The following is a 22,318-nucleotide window of genomic DNA, read 5'->3' as shown; positions in this document are numbered from 1 at the left end:
TATATATTAAAATTCACAAACTTAAATTAATTTATCCATATTAAGATTTAAAAAAAGAGTTAAATTAAATTCGAATTTTTCGAGTAATTTCGAGTAATTTTTGAAAGAACGAGCTAAAAATTATGTATCCACGCTAATCGTTTCTCTCTCCCTCTAAGGCATTGCGTATCGACCGAAAGAACGGCGATTCCTCTACCCCGTGGACTCGGATATGGCAGTAGTGGCGCTGCGGATCAATCGGACCAGCCGGCACCATCCGGGTACTGTATTGTCTTTACTATTTCTATTCGATATTTTTCGCGAACGAAACATCTCGACTCGCTCGCGCATGCACTTCTCGCAAAGCGAGGGAAAAATCATGGTGCAAAGATCGGGATCGCGACCGTGACGTCGACGAGAGTGAGGACACCCTTCGGGGATGGGATGCGTGACCCTTGCCCGAGGTGATCGCAGAGGGTTGCGTCGACCAGCCGAGCCAGAATTCTCTCATCATTCGCGCGTTCGTTCATTTCCTTTTTATTCTCTCGCAAGTCAATCACGACTGTTTTCACTCGCCGAACTGTATGATTCGCGACGCGAATCGAGGGCTTCTGATACAATCCTACATGCGATTGTACGTGCGACTTGTCGGCATATAAGTGCGAGAAACTTACCTCGTAATTCCATCACAAAATCTAATTAATTGTACAGAGATTGTTGGGAATATTATAATTAGTTAATTATCGGTCTATACAGTTTACACAGAATTTACATTTTCTTTCGGATCACTCTGTATCTATAAACGTTCTACTGATTAATTAACTTTCCATAACGCGAGAATTAATGTCGACAAATAATTCTACATTTAATAAAGTGCTCGTTTAAATATTATTAACATTGTCTAATGCAAGGGTCAATCTCTTTAAATCAAAATATATTTTAAGAATTTTATGAAGAGATTAAAAAAATACAATCAATATTTGTCGCATTTATGAAAAATTTAATAAGTTTTAATACAATTTATTATTATAAAATTAACATTATACACTTTAAAATGCTATACATCTGGTCGTGCGTTGCAACTTTATGAAAGCAAATTATTTGCTTACTACATACATTACTTGTTTATTAAATCTTTTTTGTGCCACATGTCTGAGTTATTAAATATTTTATGTTACGTGTCTTTTAACATCAACAAAGTTTTTCCGGGAGATTATTTATGATTCAGTATTCCGGATCGCTTGTGCGCCAAATGACATATCACGTCACATCACAACACACACTGCCCATATTTATAAAATAATCAAAATAGAATTATTGTCTTAAACTTTTTCTCATATCTCAGCGCAATATCACGAAAAATCATGAAAATGATTAAAAAATCTATTGATAATATCAACATTTTTATTAATATTTTATTTTAAATTAATATTTTTTGTTGAAAAAATTAAATTAGTTAAACCCCAATTATCAGGTAATTACTAATAATTTACATGTTTTTTAAACGATAAAATTTATTTTGCTTCAGAAAGTATTTATAATTTCATTTGACTAGTCTTTCTTCCTAAGTCTTTGATTGCTATTTGTGCTTCTCTCTTCTCGATACTCATATATTTAATTTAAAAATTAGTCATATATTTATTTGATCGATACATAATCGTATTTTATGAAATCTAAAGCGACGCTGCTATCAGAATTTTAACCGGAAAGGACAACCTTGACGAAGTTCCACGGTTCATCTCTTTATCTCTAATTCAATATTGGCTAATTAAGTGAGAAAACCGGTAGATAAGAGCCAAGGCGCGGGTATCGGTGCGCGAACTTATTATTGTTAAATTTTATTAACAAATGTGTATTAAAAATGTACGTTTTGAACAGTTTTTTGGTCCATAATCTTCAGCATGAGTATAAATATATAAAGATTAAATTGGAATTATATAACTCGACATATACAACATTTGTTGTTGCAGTCAAATTTCAAATTAAAAAAATAATCAAAAAGAAATTAAAAAACAAATATAATATAATGGTCATATTGTAAATCACCGACGATATATGTGTGGCGATGGCATTTGGACGTTGTCCACTTATTTGTACAAATTCTACGCGGGATTTAGTGAGCCTTCCTTTCTGATTATCAATTTTGATTTAAAATTTGACTGCAATAACAAATGTTGTGTATGTCGAGTTTTAAAATTCCAGTTTAATCTTTATATATTTATATCTATGCTAAAGATGGACCAAAAAACGGTTCGAAGCAAACATTTTTAATGCACATTTGTCAATAAAATTTAATAATAATAAATTTGCGCAACAATATCGGCGCTTTGGCTCTTATCTGCCAATTTTCCCATTTAATTGTTTGAACCTTAAGCCTACTGCTGTTATTATTCTGCTGTTAATATTGGCTTGGTAATGCACTGACAATTTATGCACAACAAATGTTTGACGGACGAACGTAAAACCGTTCTCACTTATTGTTAGTTTTAACATCGCGAACGCTTTATCGGGATGACTCTTTTTCGACGCAACGGAAAAAATGACTCAAAGAAATGACTCATGATCTAACGAAATGTCAATTATCGTTAATTATTTTCTTATATTTGTTAGGTCCATTGATATAATATTTTCTTGTATAGCTTAGAATTTTTAATTTTAGCTTTATTTTGTATGTAAAATTCTAATTCTTTACCATATAATGTATTACATTATGTTTGCAAAAAATTATTATCATTTTAATTTATCATTTTAATTTTATCATTTTAATTTTATTATTTTAATTGTAAATTTAATATAGATATTTTTTTTATTTTTATTAGTGGTAACTTCGTATATCACATAATTACGTACCCCGTGTAATTACGTGACCATCTTATGCACATTTAATTTTAATAATAACAGCAATAGGCTTCAAGGTACGAACAATTAAATGGGAAAATTGGCAGATAAGAGCCAAAGCGCCGATATTGGTGCGCAAATTTATTATTATTAAATTTTATTAACAAATGTACATTAAAAATGTACGTTTCGGATCGTTTTTTGGTCCATCTTCAGCATGGATAAAAATATGTAAAGATTGAATTGGAATTTTAAAACTCGACATACACACCATTTGTTATTGCGGTCAAATTTCAAATTAAATAATTTATATATATATTAAGCAGAAATAAATTACAAAACTAATATAAAATTGTGCAAAGAAAATTCCGCATGCAAAATATCGGTGCATATGACAAAAAGTTTTTATGTTTCCAATATGTCTCCGCCGAGATTTCTTCTCCGTCATTGGAGAAGGAGACCGCAAAACGCAGCTTTCATTCTCGATCTGGATTATAGTGTCGGTCGTTACATCTATTAACTATTATTTATATAACATATTATTAATTTTTTCGTAGATTCAACGTTCGTGGATTGGTAAAATAATGAATGTAACTTTTATTTTTGTTGAATTTCGAAATGATAATACGACTTTTGTTTCCGTCGAGTTTCGAAGTTGAAAAATACACGCGCGAAAATTCGTATTGAATCTTTATGTATGTATCAATATAATCAATTTTTCGCAGATTTATTATCGGATTTACAAAAGCTGAATAATTCGATTATAAAAATTAAACTCTTTACAAAAAGACCATTTTATAAACATTTTTATAAATAAAGCTAGCTCGATAAGTAGCAATTTTTTTAATGGATAATGCTCTGGAAGGTATGTAAATTATGGGAAAACTTAAAATTGAAAAATTACGTAATTAAAATAGACGCGCTGTTTGCAAACTGATGATTTGCATACAATAAAATTCACCGATTGGCAAATTGCAATTGATTTGCAAAGCACAATATAACATTAATTCTGGGTCACTGCTTCAGATCATAAGAATGAGAAAAACACATTTTCTATCAATCGAACTATTGATTTCGAAAAAGCGAGTTGCGTTATGATTTCAATTTTTGTGTCACTTCCGCCAGAGCTGCTTGCTCTTCACGTGAGAACCGTAGGGAAGGGGGCTCATCCTTTTGCAGTTGTGCTTTTTAGGACAATTGCCACGAATGAAGGGTAGAGGGAGGGGGAAGTTTCGTTGACGGTTGTCGTTTTACACGGCGCGAAGCTGATAAGTGGGACATACGCTCCAACATCTCGGTATTTCGTAGTGAACTCGCTACCAGATCGGACCCTCCATTCAGGAAAGAATCGTCGCAAGTCTCCGTGTCCAATATCGAACTCGCTATCGTGATCCTCGCGGGAAGTAAGCTGCGATCCCATCCACATTCGCCCGTAAGTTGTCTGATCTATTATCGCGAGCTTTTCTGACTTTTTGAATTTATAATACGCCATAATGCGTGACATAATGCATTACATTCTTAAATATAATTACCGTCTTAGACAAAAAGATATGAGCAGTACACAAATTTTAGATAGTTGGCGGCGAATTGGTTGCTATCGATAAAGTTTACACGTTGAGATGTTTCTCTCCAAAATCTGATCGCAAAATGCTAATTTAAATTATTTAATTGTAAAATAATATTTGCATGTCTAGATTGTAATATGGCAAATAAAAAAAAAAAAAAAAAAAAATTGGCACGAACATAATTGATCGTAAATTTTATGATAAAATCTCTCTGTTCGACATTTTCTCTATATTACTTCTCTGACATGAGTGTACGATATATTTAAAGTAAAGTCCTTGTTACTGACTATCAATACACTGCAGTTTTAAAAGAGAATAGAGAGAGAGGGAGAGAGAGAGAGAGAGAGAGAGAGAGAAGAGAAAAGAGAAGGAAAAAAAACGAAAAAACATTCGTTCCTTTCGTCGCCTTCCAAATGGGCGAGTAACGGATGCTCTTCAGTTAACAAATAGAGAATCTTTAAATATACACGACAATTGTTTGTCGAACAATTCCGTTGTGACACAAATTGATACTCAAAATGCCTGATTATTTTCAATGTACGATTATACATATCTCCTATTATGTGACTGTAATTTCGAAAAGATGCGGAGCGTGAAGACTTTTTCCCTAAAAAAACTAAAACTCTCAAAAGTTTTTGGAATCGAAGAATCTATAACGCAACGAAAACGTGATCATTATTTATATCGCATTTTTTAAATATTTGACGTTATACAGGCTTGCAAGTAAGTCTTAAATAAAAAAATCTGTTAAAAAATTTCTTGATTAGACAAGATTAAACAAAAAAGTTCGTTATCTATTTTTCCTTCTAAAGTTTAGTTAGTTCAAAACTATTTTTACCTGATCTTAATTTTATTTGAAATTTCTTAGTTCGAATCTTCTTCAAATGTTGACTTTGTAAATTTACTTTGTATGCGGCTCGACATTTTCGTTGACAGATATCGATTGGCAGATTTCAAAATCGGTCAAAGAATCTATAAGACTATCGCGAATAATTTTAGGATGCTTTGTGTAAGCACATGTATATATAACGCATAATTTTTTTTTTATTTTCGCATTTCTTCGATTGCATCTAGAAAGAGGTTCAAATCTTCTCTTTTCTCCGCTGATGTTTAAAATTTTCCCATTTGTTGCGCCAACAAATATGTACGGCACACTTATTGGAACTATTGTCCTGCTTATCAGAGCGGGATCGAATAGAATCTCGTGGAGACTCTCCTAATGGGCACAGTACATGCTGTATAACATAATCGTTGTCACGTGAACGCCGAAATATTTCGCTGTACACGTTGACATTCTCAATGTGTTTCGTGCTTAGTCGTTGTTTTGTTCATATTCAAAGCCTGTGATGTACAGAAGAATAAAATGCGTAATTGAGCATCGAATTTCTTACATAAGTTAGCTCGGATTTTCATTTCTGACGTTCAAAGTGTCGACGATCAAAAAGCACAAAAAGTTATATATTGATATGTAAATTATATATTATAATGACTTTTAAATTTATGCAACATATGTATCTCTATCCTCTACGGCACATTTTCTTAAACGGCTGCCCTGCTTATTAGAATGGAGTCGGATTTCCTGAAAACTCGTAATGGACCCAATAAATGTATATAACATAATTTATTATGTAAACATTGAAATATTTTGTTATACATGTTCTATTTTTAATCGAATATTCAATATCTTTATTAAAATGGGGAGATAAAATGCATTCTTGTGAGCATCAAATTTCTTATATTAGTCAAGTCAAATTGCTCAGACGTTTACAATTTTAGCAAGCGAAAAACAGAACTATGCAAAAAAATCTTATATTTACATAATAAAAAATTTTTAATTTATGCAACACACGCATATATTTCTCTCTCTCTTTCTCTTTCTCTCTCGCTCTCTCTTTTGCTTACCGCTCTCTCTCTCTCTCTCTCTCTCTCTCTCTCTCTCTCTCTCTTAAATTATTAAGCTATCATCCATAATATGCAACAGCAATTTGTGTCTTTATCAGAGTTTCTGAGAAAAAGCTCATATAAATTTTTATTAAATATTGTGATTTCATATTTTTTGATAGATGAGATAATGCAATGACTTTTTATTAAATAGGATAACCTTGTTAACATATTTTGTGTACAATTAGCACAATATAGTTTCGAGACGACACACAACAAAATGCAAAATGCGGCAGTTAAGGATTAAAGCGGCAGAGCGGTTTACGCGAATAGAGAGAGAGAGAGCAATTTCGCTGCAACATAATTACATTGCAACACGTGCTCGAGTTTCGTTTGTATGCAATCCGTACAACTAAAAGTAAAATTATGAGGAAATGGAGAAAGAAAGGCAAAGTTACAAAAATAAAATACTGATATAGAAGGAAAATAAACTATCGTTCATACGGCGAAAACTAACGCGTTAGAGATATATATATATATATAACATTGATTTTTCTCGATTATTCATGCATTTATATTATCATAGTCTCTATTAATTACTTTGAGAATAAAGCGTTTATTTAAAATAATTGCAATTAATTTTCGAACGCGATATTTTTTTTCTTAATGTAACCCAATATCGTGAGAAATGCCGCAAAAAAATGATTTATGAACGACAGTTTGGATTTGTTGATAAAATGAATGAGCTAAACCGCAACGATACATTCGAAATGCAATTGTACCGATTTCGTTCTGTAATTTTCACGCGCATTGCTTTACGCAATTTGCAGTCTCGTAATCGTGTTATGTATGGCGAAGGACATAAAAGACTGTTAGAGGAAACAATGAGAAAATTTTCTGTTATTCCTTGAAGACTTCTGTCTCCGAGATTATGTCCTTGTGGATTATTATACATATTTTATATACAAAAAACAATAACTATGTTGAATAAAGATATAAAGTTTCGATGTGTTATATGAGCGAGTCGAAAAATGTGCAAAAAATAAAAAGGAGATGATTCCTCGTGCCAAAATAAATCGAAAATGTAGAATAAAATTCTTTCGAGACTTTACGTTGAATAAATCAAATAGACGCGTCTTAAAGATAACTTGTGCGATAGTTAACCGATGCTACGTGTAGCAGCAAACGTTTAATCTCGAGAGAAGACACCATGTGCCATGGGATTAGTAGGTCACGCTTCTCTTTAACATTCTCAGCTTTCTTTAAACCATCGGTGAGCATTCATCCTCGATTTGAAAAACCATTTAATGCGTTATCAATAATCAATAACATCTAAATGCTCGATCAGAAAATCACTTCTTATATTTTTTTAATTTCTGATTATTCAATAATTATCAGTTTATCATCTTTGACTTTTTGTTATTTTTGTTTGTTTATTTTTTGTTATTTTTTGTTTTTATAAAATGTTGATATCTTTTCGATCGATCGGAATTTAAAAAAAAAAAAAAACAGGAAAACGTGCTTGCATGGTCGCACGAAAGTTTTCCATTTCTTCCGCATATCGCGACAATTGTTGTAAGCTTTTCGTACGTGACTTCTTTTATAAACTACGACAGGCTCAGCTCGGTCTGTAACCGAAAATGTAAAGTGCTACGTGATCTCGGGCTGGGTGACTCGTCAAGTGAGAATAGGAATTTCGATCCACGATTGGCAATGACCTCAAAGACGCCATTGGCCTGCTTTCCGAAGAACCTGTTCCTGTTTGCGCGCGCCGTCATTACTTATGTGTTCTTCCTCATTTCACCAACATCCCTCGTCCATTGGTCCCCTTTCTCCGCATCTTAAACGTGTTCTATCCAACTACATCATGTACCGTTTCGAAGGCATGCCGCGAGCACTTTTACTAGAAGATCTCTGGCACTCTTCTGTGCTAAGCCTACGGTATGGAAGAGAAACGCACGCATCGTAAATGCATCGTTCGGCACGTTATGAAGTCATAAGGACAGGAATATATCTTTCAGTATCTCTAGTAGCATGTAGCATTTAATTCAAAATATTCATTTTATATGATTCTTATATGTTTATTATTAATTTCGAGTTGTTTAAAAATACATTCTTTACAGATATAATATTCTATATTTGACTAGATGCATCTAGAAAAATTCAGAACTTGACTTCAAAATTTATCTATTTATTCAGGATTGATTCTTATTTTTTTTTTCATGCGTGTTTATAAAGTCAAAAAAAGTATAAAATAAAAAAATACGAGTTGTTCTATTTCAGAATGCACTTTTAACTCGTAATAGCATCTTTATAAAAAAAACTTAATTTAATTTAATATTGATTGCGTCTCTCTTTTGCGATAAATGTGGTTATCATGGAATTTCAAATTGCGCCGATTGTAAGATCGGAAACCATATGCCTTTGATAGCGCTTTCACGAGGATTATTCGTCCGTCCTTTACCGTTTGCATGACAGCGATATTGTTGCAGAAAACGAGGAGATAGCTGTACTACTGACTTATAGTCAATCCATAATTAACCCCTCAGCACGTTGGATCTTTTCTCTTTGAGTCAAAGAAGAACGGTGAAAATGACATTTGCCAATGACGTATATTGAAAAGCAAAATTGAATATGCCAATCAAAGACGATAGCAAGCAATAAACGCGTCTATTGGACTAATTAACTTATAGAGGCAAATACAATCAAGAGGATAATAATTGTATTTGCTATTTTAAATATAGGCCTTGCTTTATAGCTGATTCTATGATAGATAATGGTTATCACGCGTGGCTGATAAATTTCTTTCAGTCCATTTTAGACATCTCGTTTTTTTATTTAGAAATCCAAAGATATGCACTAATATTCTTATACTAATTATATGCCTTTCTCTTTGATAGCTTCGTAAAGTTTGAAAGCCTCTTATATATAGCTATATTATCATCATAAATTAGATAGTTAAATAAGAATTTATGACACACCGTTACGAAAAAGAGCATAAGTTTCTTTGGAAATAATACATCAACCTACATTACTCTGGACAAAATGTTAATATATTGGCGTCAGTCAATCATTCGCTTATACTGCATTTTTGTCTCGAATGTCTACAATGATTAACAGTTGACGTTGTACACATCATAGGTAATTCTTTAAGAGAAATACACATGAACATTTCCAACGTGATATTTAAACTTTTATATTTAATATCTGCTGTCATGTAGAAAGTATAATATATAATAATGTAATATAATATATTTTCATTTGTTCTCCCCTCTCTTTCTTAAAATTGATAATAATAGTGTATAAATAATTTACTAGCGCAGCTATATTTCTTAAGAAATATGAAAAAATTGTGAAAATGTATATTTTCGTCATAATATTATCAAGAGGATAATATTATACGCACAAAAAATCTGCAGATATCTTTAATCATTCTAGAATTATTATAATGATACTTGTGCGATGACAATCAATGAGCAGAGCTCAATCGCGAACGATAGCGAAAGTAACTTCGTAATTTTATTATTTTTCAATATAGATTCTGCTTGATTTCATTGTAGAAGCTTTATTTTTTCCTCTGATAACAGTTTAGAAGAAACTTTGAACTGCATCATCTATCGTAGATCGACATATCAAAGAAAGTAAAAAATGTTCGTTGTCGAAAATGCTTCGAAGAAAGAGTAACATGTCTCGATAAATAATCCATAACACACCTTCAATTTAATTAATAATATCATATAAATTACAAATAAATTCCAGGAAATCGTTAAAATAATGATACATTATAGTCGAATTTATCAGATGTATAATACACATATGTGGGGCACATATGTTGATATTTATCATCGATTAATGCGATGATTAAATTTTTTCACGCAGACTCCTTGATACAAACGTTCATCGCGAATCAAGTTTCGTTAAGTTACGTAGACTCTCAACGAGAGAACGCAGTCGTCGAAAGAAAGGAATTTAGAAGTAGGGCACCTACATAACTCGCGTCGTCTTCACGTCGTCAGGGTCGCAGAACGGAAAGGAGGGATGACCACTTCGTGCGTAATTAGAACGCGGCAAAAACATGAAAGCGTGTTTAGTTCGGAACATTTACTTTAAGCATCTTATCGGAACTTTCTCGTTGATACAATTAATTCAAATAAGAACTAACCGTCGAAGCTCGTTTTCGCTTCTTCTGTGAGATTAGGAATCTTATATTTGCTGCAGTATTTCGTTAACTTGCGGTTTATAATACTAGCTCGGTAAATTGGTGACGCAATATCAATGATTGAAATCTTTAAATCTCACGACGCCTTTTGAAACGTAATATTCGAGATGAAAAAATTCACAATTTTATCTAATGATTCATGATCATGACGTTTCCACGAAAATGGAAAGCGCTTCTCATAAAATGGAAATCCGTTCCCCGCTGAACCGCAATAAAATTGCGCGCTAATGTAATGTAACTGATGATTACCAGACTGCTCTGGTGCAACAATCGCGTACCGCTTCTTCGTCGCCAAGGGCCGTCACCGTCGTGTTCTGTTCTCGACCGCACTTCGCTTCGTGCACAATTCAGAAATGTCATTCTCACGAGACAGACCACGGACGCTCCTTCGATGTGTCGAAAGTCGAAGCGCTCGAAGTTTAAAAAAAAAAAATCTCTTTTCCGCGCGCATACTTTCCACACGTGTGTATATAGCACATTAACCGCACACAATATCCTGGAAAGCCGTAACGAGATCGTTCGACGTTGTACGTAACGCGCGTCGAAAGCCATTAAAGAGCCGTTAATCTTTGGCTAATGGTGCGACGTGACAATGGAAATACCGTCCCGTTATTTTATACGTATATGTGGCAACAAAAAAGAAGAAGCAGAAGCAAAATGTTCGAAATAGCCGGAAGAATGTCGAAGTTTATACCAGTATTAATATTTCGCTGATATCCCGGCTATTATTTGTATAACCAGTCAATGAAATTAACGATATACGAGTAATAATTTTTCGTTTTAACAGATAAATAAAAAAATCACAGAATATAGCAAATATTTTAACATATGAAATGCCACAAAAACATGTATTTTTTTTCTACTTTACAACGTTAAATATTCATTACAGATATTTCAGCAATATGGCGCCGAATTTATTCGGTAGCTCAGCGACTTTATTCCTCGAAGCTTCCCAGCAAGATGTATCGCAGAAAAAAGATGCGACAGAAAAAACGATGACGCAAAAAGTGCCGCTGCAAAAGACACAAAATTCGAAACCCAAATATCAATGGAAGATCGTTTGGAGAAATGTGATAGCTTTCCTTTATCTTCATTTGGGTGCGCTTTATGGACTGTATATTTTAACAGTGGCTGCCAAATTTTACACATTTCTTTGGGGTACGTCCTATTTATATATCTTTTAAAATATCTACTTAATTAATTTTTTTCTCTTAATTACAATCAATTAATTTCTAAGAATAATTACAATAAAAAATAGATAGAGCAAAAAACTGGTAGATTTCCGTGTTATGTAATTGTAATAAAAAATAATAATAATAACTGCGGGTTGCTTGTTACTTTTGAAAGATCTCATGGCGTTGTGTAGTTAAATTTAATTTAATTTCTTTTTTTTCAGTCATCATAGTCGCAGGTTTTGCAGCTGTTGGTGTTACAGGAGGTGCTCACAGATTGTGGGCCCATCGGTCTTATAAAGCAAAATGGCCAATGAGAATCATTCTTATGATTTTTCAGACCATGGCTTTTCAGGTAAATTTTCCAGCAATATCATTAAACAAACTTATTTATATGCATATTAAAAAACATTGATTATTATCCCGATGTTTAAATATATCGTTTAAATATCAAAAATTAAAAAAAAAGCATTGTTTTTATCAAGAAAGCGTTTAATAGAGAAATTAAATAAAATTAATTAAATTAAATAACATTTAATAGAAGAAAAATTATTTAAGGGGTTGTTATTATAATTGTTATTTAATTATCTAATTACATTTCGCAGAATCACATTTACGAATGGGTGAGGGATCACAGAGTTCACCATAAATTCACAGATACGGATGCCGATCCGCATAACGCGCAGAGAGGTTTCTTCTTCTCGCACATGGGGTGGCTCTTGATTCGCAAGCATCCGGACGTCATTAATAAGGGTGCTACAATCGATATGAGCGATCTCGAGAAGGACCCCGTCGTCGTATGGCAACGCAGGTACGTTAATTCGTCATTAAAAAAGGCATTGTTCTTTGAGAAAATTAATCAACGAAATATATATCGAGCTCTTATAATAGATCATTGTCCGGCATCGTCAAATAAGTTTACATTTTACAGACTGTATATTATTCTGATGCCGCTTTTCTGCTTCCTACTGCCCACCTGGATACCATGCCACTTCTGGAACGAGAAACCCATGTACGCGTGGTACGCTACCGTCTTCAGATACACGTTCTCGCTTAATCTGACTTGGCTGGTGAATTCTGCAGCTCATATCTGGGGCATGAAACCGTACGACAAGTAAGCATTATCGAAGATCTGATACGTCATGATTGATAATCCTGTTCCTATGTAAGTGGAGATAAGAACGCACGTTCACGTCGTTTTTTTTTTGTTTTTTTTTTCGTAGCACCATCAGCCCCACCGACAGTTACAGCGTCGCCATCAGCGCCTTCGGTGAAGGCTGGCACAATTACCATCATGTTTTCCCGTGGGATTACAAAGCCGCCGAGCTGGGCAACTATCGCACCAACTTCACCACCGCCTTCATCGATTTCTTTGCCTGGATCGGCTGGGCGTACGATTTGAAGACCGTAGCGCATACCTTAGTGAAGAAACGCGCTGCCAAAACGGGCGACGGTACGAGGTATAAGCGAACGACCGATCATCACAATACGCACCATCATACGCACCATCATACGCACGATGGTGCTATATGGGGTTGGGGCGATACTGATATGGCTGCTGAGGATATGCAAAAGGTCGAGATAATCAACAAAGGCGACTGAGATCCAATTTTTCTGGTATCAAGCCAGTACTGCGTAGAATATGCGTAGAATATTCGACGAAATATATCGCCGATGGATGATGTTGAAAATTGATGACATAACAATGGCAACAAAATTTATATTATTTCTTTTCGATCAACTCTCGTGCAAATTATGCAGCCGATGGAAATATCACATTTGTTGACACAAATGTGATACAAAATTTTTTTTAACATATTAAACAGAAGAACACATAATTACATAATTTGACTTTATGCATATTTAATAATTATTTCAATTTGCATTCAATAATTATTTCAATCTGCATTCAATAATTATTCCAGTCTGAAATTTTAATTGAGTATCATTTCATCTTACATCTCGTTCTGTATACTACTCTTGCATTATGAATTATTTCTATGCGAGAATTGATTTTAAAAATACGGTTTTTATACAAATTTATACAAATACATAAAAAACGATGTGTTAAAAAAAATCGCCACTAATGTCTTATACGTCAAGACAAAGACATCGTAATAGTCGTCGAATGCGCACGTTTGAAATTTCAAGAAAATTATTGCTACATTCAAAAATAATCACCCAAAGAAGAGTGATCAATCGTTTTAACGATGTCAATTAATATTTATTATATCTATAATATTACTCATGTTGTGTCTGTGTACTGTTGTTCCTCTCTTCAAATCGGCTGTTGAAAAACGTCGCGAATTTGATTAACTTACAACAAATGAGGAAAAAGAAATAAATCTTAAGGCTCGACACAGCGATTTTTTCTCAGACCGATCGGACTTGAGGATCGATCGATCCAAGTGTTTTCAATCGGGGATCTATGATCACAAAAAGCGCCTTCTACATCATTTTAAAATAATATTCTCTTAAAAAAGCTCGACTTCGTTGAAAAATTAATTAAGGTTTCACGACGTTTCACAAAAAAAAGATTATTATCAAGGATTTTGACCGAATTTACAGAGTTATTTTTTATCTATATATTATTTGACCAAATAAAGACTTGCTTTTTTCTTAAAAAAAGATCAAAAAATAAATAATTTTTATATAATTTTTTGAAACATGAAATATTTTCCGAGAACTATGCTTCTAAGATGCAAATAGATAAAATCTTATTCTCCATCTAATTCCAAGCGGATTTCAATTTAGAGAATAAACTTGTGACTTGAGAATTAGTTACATAAGCATTTAATTTTGAAGATTAAAAATTTCTAATTCTTATAATATCTTTTCGTCAAGGAAAAATATATTTCAAATTAATCGAAAGACACATAAATAAAATGCAAATGAATATTCTATATATTATCACACATCAGTTGTATCCACTCAAGAAAAATATATATAAGGCGTTGCGTGAGATGCTCATAATCAATCTAATACGAGCGAGTCGCCCAAAATAATCGACCGGCGATCCAAATTAACGTGCCGGCATTTCATACAATCATTATGTACCTAGAAATCAAATTCATTTGTGGCCTTCTGAATGACTGACTTTAGGTCGTATTAGTTTGTATCGAGACTGTTTCAAAATCTCGTGGTCAATTCTTTAATAACCATAACGCGAAAGAGCGTGTTATCGTAATCGATTTTTAACACTGTTGTATAATATCGAGTAGTATAGTTTAATAGAGAGCCTAAAGTTAATCGATAATGTGGATACGAAAACCAATGTTTATCACGCTTCATAAAAAGCGGAAATTATTAAGATGGTAAGAAATTGGTAAATATATGAAAGACAGTTAACAATTTCAAGTTTTAACGACTATTGATCACATAGATGAGTAGAAGAATAGCTCACACATTAATTTCGTATGTACAAGCAAAACTATTAAACGTTCATATCGTGTTTTAATTGACCTCTGATTTCTTCCAACATGATAAGAAGCTCATGTGTCACTTTCGCTGTCGTGATACTGCAACACCGATCGCTATTTTTCTACGTTTCTCGTTGTGATTATCACGAATGTATCACGATTAATAACAATTAAAGCTAATATTGCTTTAATATTGCAAAAATGTGAAATAAGTTCGTAACATAAAAAATACGCTTTAGAAAGATGCATCCAAAAAATCTTGTAAATTATAGATTTATTTCATTCTTAATTATAGCACAAAATATACATTCTTTCTGGTACTATAGTGCTATCAATTTGGGTTTTATCAATAGTGCTATCATTTAGCGTTGTCATATTTATCAATATTATAATAAATATATGCATTAATATGTATTAATATTGCATCGCAGTAATATTCCAGTCATAGTTGCGCGCGCGCAAAACTATTTTCGTGTCGCACTTAATACAGAGATGCATTAGAAATCGGCGATTAGCAATCGACTCTGATATAATCAATTCTATAGATGATACGATGGCAATCGGACCGCCGTATATTACTTATGTAATTAATTAACGAACGATCCGAGAGAGACAGAGAGACATCGCGCGACGCGGTCCGAATTTTGTCTGTCTTTCGTAAATAATCGTCATGTGCTGGGTTTGTGTCCGATGGCGCGGCCTCGAGTAGCGATTTCGCAAAGCGATCGTTACGAAAGTGCATTGTTCGAGCGTATAATGTCAATTGCGTGACACGCAATTAAAATCTCCGCATCGTTTTATCATAGTGATTGTTATAACGAATGAGAAAAACGAGCGTAAACAGATACAACAGATTTAATTGACCAAGTGTCACATATATCACTGTACAAAGATCATTATAAAAAATCTCGCACGAACGAGTCTTCTTAACATTCAAGTAGTCACGTGGATTTTTGCGAATCTGTATATTTGTAATGACGTTTGTCGAAAGAATCGTATAATTTTGTGATTAAGAGAATTAATAAGAATATTCGAGCTTGCCAAAAATTCACAAAATTTATTCTGCCTTACACTAATCTTTATATGTATGGCTGCTTTTATTACTTCTGATTTATATTTCCGCGAGATTCTTTCGCAAATCGTCATCGTAAATAACTTGTGCGAATCTATACTTGAATTTGTATTATTATACCAGTAAACTCGTGCGCGCGTATATCTATTGTACTTATATCTGTGATGACTTAGAATTCTTCCCTACGATTGAGAGACGATTGTTCGATAAATTCATAGATTATAACTGATTCAAGTGCGAGATCCCTGCGAGAAAAGCCACAATTTTTCTATCTTAAATATAAATTTAAAGAGAATAACACAATTGGCACTTTCGTTATGAATCATTTTTCTTTTTTAACACGGACCGGTAGTGTCTTATAAGTTTTAAAAGCATAGTTTGTAGGGGATAAAAGACAAGATGGCTTATAATATTATATGAGATAAGCCGCGTTAAAATGAAAAACATTTCGTTGTAATTACATTCTTGTTTCACGTGTAGATTTTGCTAAGACAATATCGATATATTTATACACACTGTATTTATAATATATAAATAAATTATTGTTATTGATATACCAATTTTTGATTATATATATACATATATATATATATATACATATGTTCTATATATAGCAGGCTTGCTCAACCTTTAATAAAGTGTGATCGAATTTCATGACCGATAGACAAACATATTAAGCTAATTATAATAAGAATAATGTCGCGATCTACGGGTTGGGCAGATCTGCTCCATAGATATAATTATATAATAATGTCTATGCGTGTGTATATGTGCGCGTATGTGTAGATCAATAGATTTATTAATTTCGTTTATGATGATTTAATTTAATCTTATTACTCAAGTTCTGTGGCGCGTTTTGCGGAGATAATAAAATAACGATATTGCAATTTTTATCTTTAAAAATCATATAGATCCTGTGTGTATCCTTCGTACAGTGCCAATAATTGCTTTATTTAATCGCGAAGATTCCTAGAATAGGTCTCCTCATACCTTTGCGACATTCGCACTCGTTTATGTAACTTTGAATTGCGAAATTTCTGTTGTTTCTAGATCTTCGTGCCATGTTCGCTGCATACCACTTGGAATCGCTCGATCGTGCATTGCAGTGTTTGTAATTCGCGATAATATTCCCGTGTGTGTGCAGCTTCGACAAGGTAACCGACAATGTTTGCCGAAAGTTTGCCGTGAATGTTTTACGATCCCCGCAATGGTTTTCGCCGGATGTACGTAACAAGTCGTTTATATTTTCGCAATTCTCTCTACGCGAGAACCTATTGCAAAGATTTATAAGATATAAACGTAGGTAAATGTAGGTTTATATACACTGTGTCCAACGGCGCAGGTGACGAGAAAACAAATCACATTGATTGAGCAATCGCAACTATCTCAAGTCTCGCCATAATTACACAATTATCATGAAATCCATCAATAATGCGGTAACTTCCTACAGCTATTTTTATGCTTATGATTCGACAAGATTTGCATAGATATCTATTTAGAAATTGTATAAAATATTTTTTTATTTTGTTGGCATTTAAATATTTGAATTGACATAACGTTTAATTGAAAATTTATTTTGCCATATAAAATATCCGTCAAAAATTTGAAAATTTTATTCTACCGTAATTCTTTTTTAATATTCGATGCAGAGAGAAAGAGAGAGTGATATATATTTTCGTTCTCCCATTTCATTCATATATGATTTAATGTCACTATGCGATAAATGAATCAGGCGTTCTTAATTAAGTTGTCGAAAATATAGTGTGGGTGCGCTCCACTTATTCACCTCGCCTCGCAGCCGGGGATCGCTAATTGCATCAATTTCGGCGAATGTTAATGAACATGTACGTACGCGAGGGCTAATTCGATTCAATTGCTCGCGAATTCGAATGCAAGTCGGCCGTGTCACGGTGCGTCATGTCCAATTAAGAGCGATATTCGTAATAAAATCGGCTGTCGTATGCTTATGTCAACGGTGGTTGGACGCGTAGTTTCTATCGGATGATCGTACGAGGAAGAGATCCAAGCAAAACAGGATGACAAATTTTTAGCTGAGAGACATTTCCACGAAGCTTCGCGAATCTCTTATTTCAAGAACCCTCGGTTGTGCTTTAGTTTATTGTGCAACAAAGGACCTTATACAAAGCGGATAGCATAGGAAAAACATAATCACGAACCGTAACTCGAAGAAAAAAGGAGAGGAAATATATTCCTTTACAAATACTTTCCTACGTCTTTATTCTCAACCGGAAAATGTTACAACGAGATCGTTAGAGTTTGAAAGAATCTCCACGAGCGAAATGTGAGCTAGATCGCGTAAAGGATGAATAAAAATCTTCCGAGAAAAAAAAAACGTCGATTGATAAAATTGTATCTTCTTTTAATAACACAAAAAAGGCAAATAAATTAGCATTAGCAGCTTTACAAAAGGCGTCGTGAAAGGAATGTGTAAGAAGATAAACAATCATATTTCGAACATTCTGACGTTGATTCTCGACGAAAAAAGGAAATCTTTTGCATATCTCTATTAGAAATAATAATTTGCAGAATAATTCGCTGAATAATCTATGATGATTGAGAAAGATAAAATTGTCAAAATTTACATAGACTAATGTATCAATATATCGTTATTATCTTCTCATACCATATGTTTCTAATTGTAACATTAATAATCCGCGAATAAAAAAGTATGCAGCATCAATACTGTTGTAGCAAAATTAGATTACACGATTACCTTGATTACTCTGAAAGTGGTGTTAAACCGAAGGATAAAAGAGGTGAAAGTCGATAGATATATTGAAGTAATCGGCTCACTGTTGATCAAACAGATCGCAAAACTCTTGGACGGATGTGACATTTTTTAGACTCGCAGAACACAGTGATAAGAGCAATTGCAATCGAAAAATGATATTATTCCGGTTTCGCATGATAATCGCTATGCCAAAGTGAGTTGTTGCGCGTCGATGAAGTAATACGAAGACGAAAGTGAGAGAAGTCATATCACGAAGTCGAGAAAGTGCAAGTAAACGAAACGGACTTTGCATCATAATTGCTAGTTTTAGCTCGTAATGTGAAGATACGATCTGTTTCGCTACCAGTATAGTGTAATACTGCCTGATTATTGCACGTATATCGCCTGATCTTTCGAGAGCATTTAGGTAAAAGTTTTACGGTATTTATTGCGTATAAGTTGATTAAAATCAACACGGTAACATATTTTATGTATTCAACGAGTCGAAAAAGTAATTCATGAAATGACGCATGTGCATATATGTTATTGTTCCTTTAATAAGGGGTTTAAGCTTCGTGAAGATGCTTAATTTCGCGATAAAAACATAATATAATATAATAAAAAATTTTAAATTTAATAAATGTAATTTGTATGTACAAAGCAATACGCGTGCTGTAAATTATATATTAGTCTATTCTAATCAATGCGGATTATATGCGTGATGCGATATCTTTTAATTGCACACAATAATTCATTTCTATAAGAAATCATTAAAAGAAGAGAGTTTATATCGCTATTCATTGCCTGCATTAAAGTATGCTTCGCAAAAATTGGAGTAATAAACAAGATGTTATCAAATATGTGTAATGCGAAAGTACTTATCAGTTAATTAGTATTGTTACCCTGAGGAGAAATAAAAAGACCTATTTCAGTTAATTATATGTTACAAACATGTAACGCAAAAATACTTATTAGTGAATATTTTTACGCTATGTGTGTGTTTCTCTCTCTCTCTCTCTCTCTCTCTCTCTCTCTCTCTCTCTCTCTCGTTCTCTCTCTCTCTCTCTCTCTCTCTCTCTCTCTCTCTCTCTCTCTCTCTCTCTCTCTCTCTCTCTCTCTCTCTCTCTCTCTCTCTCTCTCTCTCTCGAGAGAGAGAGAGAGAGAGAGAGAGAGAGAGAGAGAGAGAAACAGAGAAACGGGGCGCACGTGCGAAACGGTACGCGCCGAGAGTTGGTTCGGGTATTTAACAACTCGTGGCCGAACTTCTTCGAGGAGTTCGTAAATGATGCGGGACGATTGGAGCGCGACTGCTTAAGTTCGGTCACCGGGGAAAGAAGGAGGAAAGGGTGCGTATTTTTTTTCTCTGTGTGTGTGTCTCTCTCTCTCTCTCTCTCTCTCTCTCTCTCTCTCTCTCTCTCTCTCTCTCTCTCTTTCTCTTTCTCTCTAATTTTATTAAAAATTAAAGTAAATTAAAATTGTAAATAAATAATAAAAATTATTAAACTTTAAATCTGCATAATGATCAACGATTATTTGAAGCACAGAGTCAAATAAAAAAAAAAAAAACCTCTGAGAGCAAATACTTTAAATATCACATAGATATCTGAACTCTTTGGCTTGCACTAACCTGAATGATCTCGCTTAGATCTTTTTGTGAGAGTGAAGAAGCGATATTTTTTAGACAATCTTAAAAATTCTGCGATTATTTTTCCTTGTTTTGTCTCTACAGTTTCGTTTCTGTATCGTTTCTAATCTTTGACAGGTGTTTTAATTGTATTTCTTACGATTAGTAATTGGTTTGTAGGTGTTAAAAAACTGTTACCTGAGTTTTGGTGAGTGTGCTACGAGCAGTTAAATTACGCGGCGTCCCTCGTGGCGTGCTACTACCCGATGGACAATAACAAAGTCGTGACGCGGTCGAGGGGGGGCGCGCATCGCCCTGACACGGCATCGTCGACATCATTTCGTGATAAAAACACCGCTTCCGTACTCCTTTGCTTCGCCTGCGGCGCCTGCTTCGTTCTGAGTTTAATCTGCATTTGCTTAGCGACGTTGGTCGTTCTGTTGGACCAGGCTGTTGAGGCGACGAGTTATCAATTCGGTGAGAATATAAAGAATTTTTTGTCGCGATATGTAATTTACAATACATCCCACTTGTGATGTTATACGTGTTTCAAACTTGCTCCATTTGAGCAACTATTGTAGTTGTTCTCTATGATCGTAACGCTTTCAGCAAAGATATTTTGCACAACTTATGGCGCGTATGCAATTAGTGGTCAGCTGATTGTCGTGCGAATCACGAGGTCGTTTGGCGGTAAATTTGAAAACCTCTTTGAACTTACAGCTATTTTCCGTTGTTTCTCGGATGCTATTTTGAACAGCGAAAAAACTTTTTTTTCCCTCTGTATTTTAGGCTTCCTTGAGGCCATGATACCTAAAAAAGTTTAGTCGTAACCGTAAGGACGTAAGCAAATTGACGAATTACAGTCAAACATTTTTATTTCCTTGTAAGACGGTCTTACGGTTATGACCAAAACTTTTTTACGTATCATGGCTTTTAGAGTTCTTTGTAAGACAAACAAGTCACTGCTTGTTTCTCATAGAGATGGATAGATTAATCTGTTTTGCTCGATATCTCTCTTTTTTAAAAATAAATAAATCTTATCTGCACACGATTTTTTTTTACCTACACTCGGGGCACAAGAAAATATAATAGATTGTATATATATCCATCGCATTAAGAATTTTTGTAATACGTTTCTAGAGCCATTTTAAATTTGTTTCCAAACATACTTTTGTTGACAATTACTTGACATTGCTAGAATAATTCTTTAGAAGAGTTTATCAACAAAATTACCTGTTTGAACTTTTCTATTGGTTAGAGTTGTGTTGTATATTATAGATAAACATCTGATCAATAAACTCTTATAAGAGATTACTTTCATAATGTCAAGTAGCCTTTCGTTATAGCGACAAAATTTAATGTTCAATTTTAGTGATTAAATACATACAGTTATTTAAATTTAAACAAGTGAGTGGACTAATCGTAGCGGCGCTTCAGTTTCGCGATGTTTTGCTGAACAGCTGATCTGATCAGCTGAAAGAAACTTATCACGCGCCATAAAACGCTTTGCATATGGCAGCTCGTTATTTCACATGATAATTTGTGCGTTAAATCTGGCATAAATATCTGCCATAAATATCATCACAAATAGTTCATAATGTTCGCTTTCTGAAAATACGCTGTTCTTAATGTTTCTTTTTAAACTTTTAGACTCAATCAGTAGTCAAATCTTTCTTTCAACTTCTTTGTGGAAAATCGGCTTTACATACCCTCATTAGTTGTGTCAACACATGTGATATTAGCAATACAAATTAATAAAAATTGCTAGTTCTAGACTATGCACTGATATTTATCTGTATACATATATATATATATATA

At 33.7% G+C, this 22,318-nt stretch overlaps 2 protein-coding genes across 6 annotated transcripts in view; both read left to right on the top strand.

The window, feature by feature from the left end:
- Positions 1-158: 158 nt before the first annotated feature.
- Positions 159-16,695, top strand: LOC115236376 (acyl-CoA Delta(11) desaturase-like). Of its 2 annotated transcripts, none has more exons than XM_029808784.1 (6): positions 159-260; positions 11,372-11,640; positions 11,879-12,009; positions 12,260-12,465; positions 12,586-12,768; positions 12,878-13,256. In XM_029808784.1, exons 2-6 carry the CDS (start codon positions 11,385-11,387, stop codon positions 13,254-13,256), a joined length of 1,155 nt encoding a protein of 384 aa, XP_029664644.1. In that variant the 5' UTR covers positions 159-260; positions 11,372-11,384. The 2 variants fall into 2 exon arrangements, with proteins under 2 accessions (XP_029664644.1, XP_029664643.1); XM_029808783.1 differs by lacking the exon at positions 159-260 and adding an exon at positions 2,928-4,249 and having other exon boundaries at positions 12,878-16,695.
- Positions 16,696-18,104: 1,409 nt separating this feature from the next.
- The window catches only part of LOC115236321 (glutamyl aminopeptidase-like), a 9,518-nt gene continuing 5,304 nt past the window's right edge, over positions 18,105-22,318 (top strand). Inside the window, exons 1-2 of one of the 4 annotated variants that reach the window (XM_029808695.1) lie at positions 18,105-19,303; positions 20,681-20,977. In XM_029808695.1, coding sequence (XP_029664555.1) covers positions 20,767-20,977 — 211 coding nt within the window. In that variant the 5' untranslated portion in view covers positions 18,105-19,303; positions 20,681-20,766. Of the gene's footprint in view, positions 19,304-20,680; positions 20,978-21,760; positions 21,908-21,951; positions 22,043-22,318 lie in introns of those variants that run through there. The other 3 variants (XM_029808697.1, XM_029808698.1, XM_029808696.1) reach the window with 3 other exon arrangements.

Source organism: Formica exsecta, unplaced genomic scaffold (genome assembly GCF_003651465.1).
Source record: "Formica exsecta isolate Colony F162 unplaced genomic scaffold, ASM365146v1 scaffold247, whole genome shotgun sequence".
NCBI lineage: Eukaryota > Metazoa > Arthropoda > Insecta > Hymenoptera > Formicidae > Formica > Formica exsecta.
This window is presented reverse-complemented; position numbering and strand designations above follow the sequence as displayed.

Excerpts from the sequence above, each read along its gene's own strand:
- LOC115236376 (XM_029808783.1), top strand. The coding sequence starts at position 11,385 with ATGGCGCCGAATTTATTCGGTAGCTCAGCGACTTTATTCCTCGAAGCT. Across the intron at positions 12,010-12,259 it reads TTCAGACCATGGCTTTTCAG|AATCACATTTACGAATGGGT; the intron begins GTAAATTTTCCA and ends TACATTTCGCAG. Across the intron at positions 12,466-12,585 it reads GTCGTCGTATGGCAACGCAG|ACTGTATATTATTCTGATGC; the intron begins GTACGTTAATTC and ends TACATTTTACAG.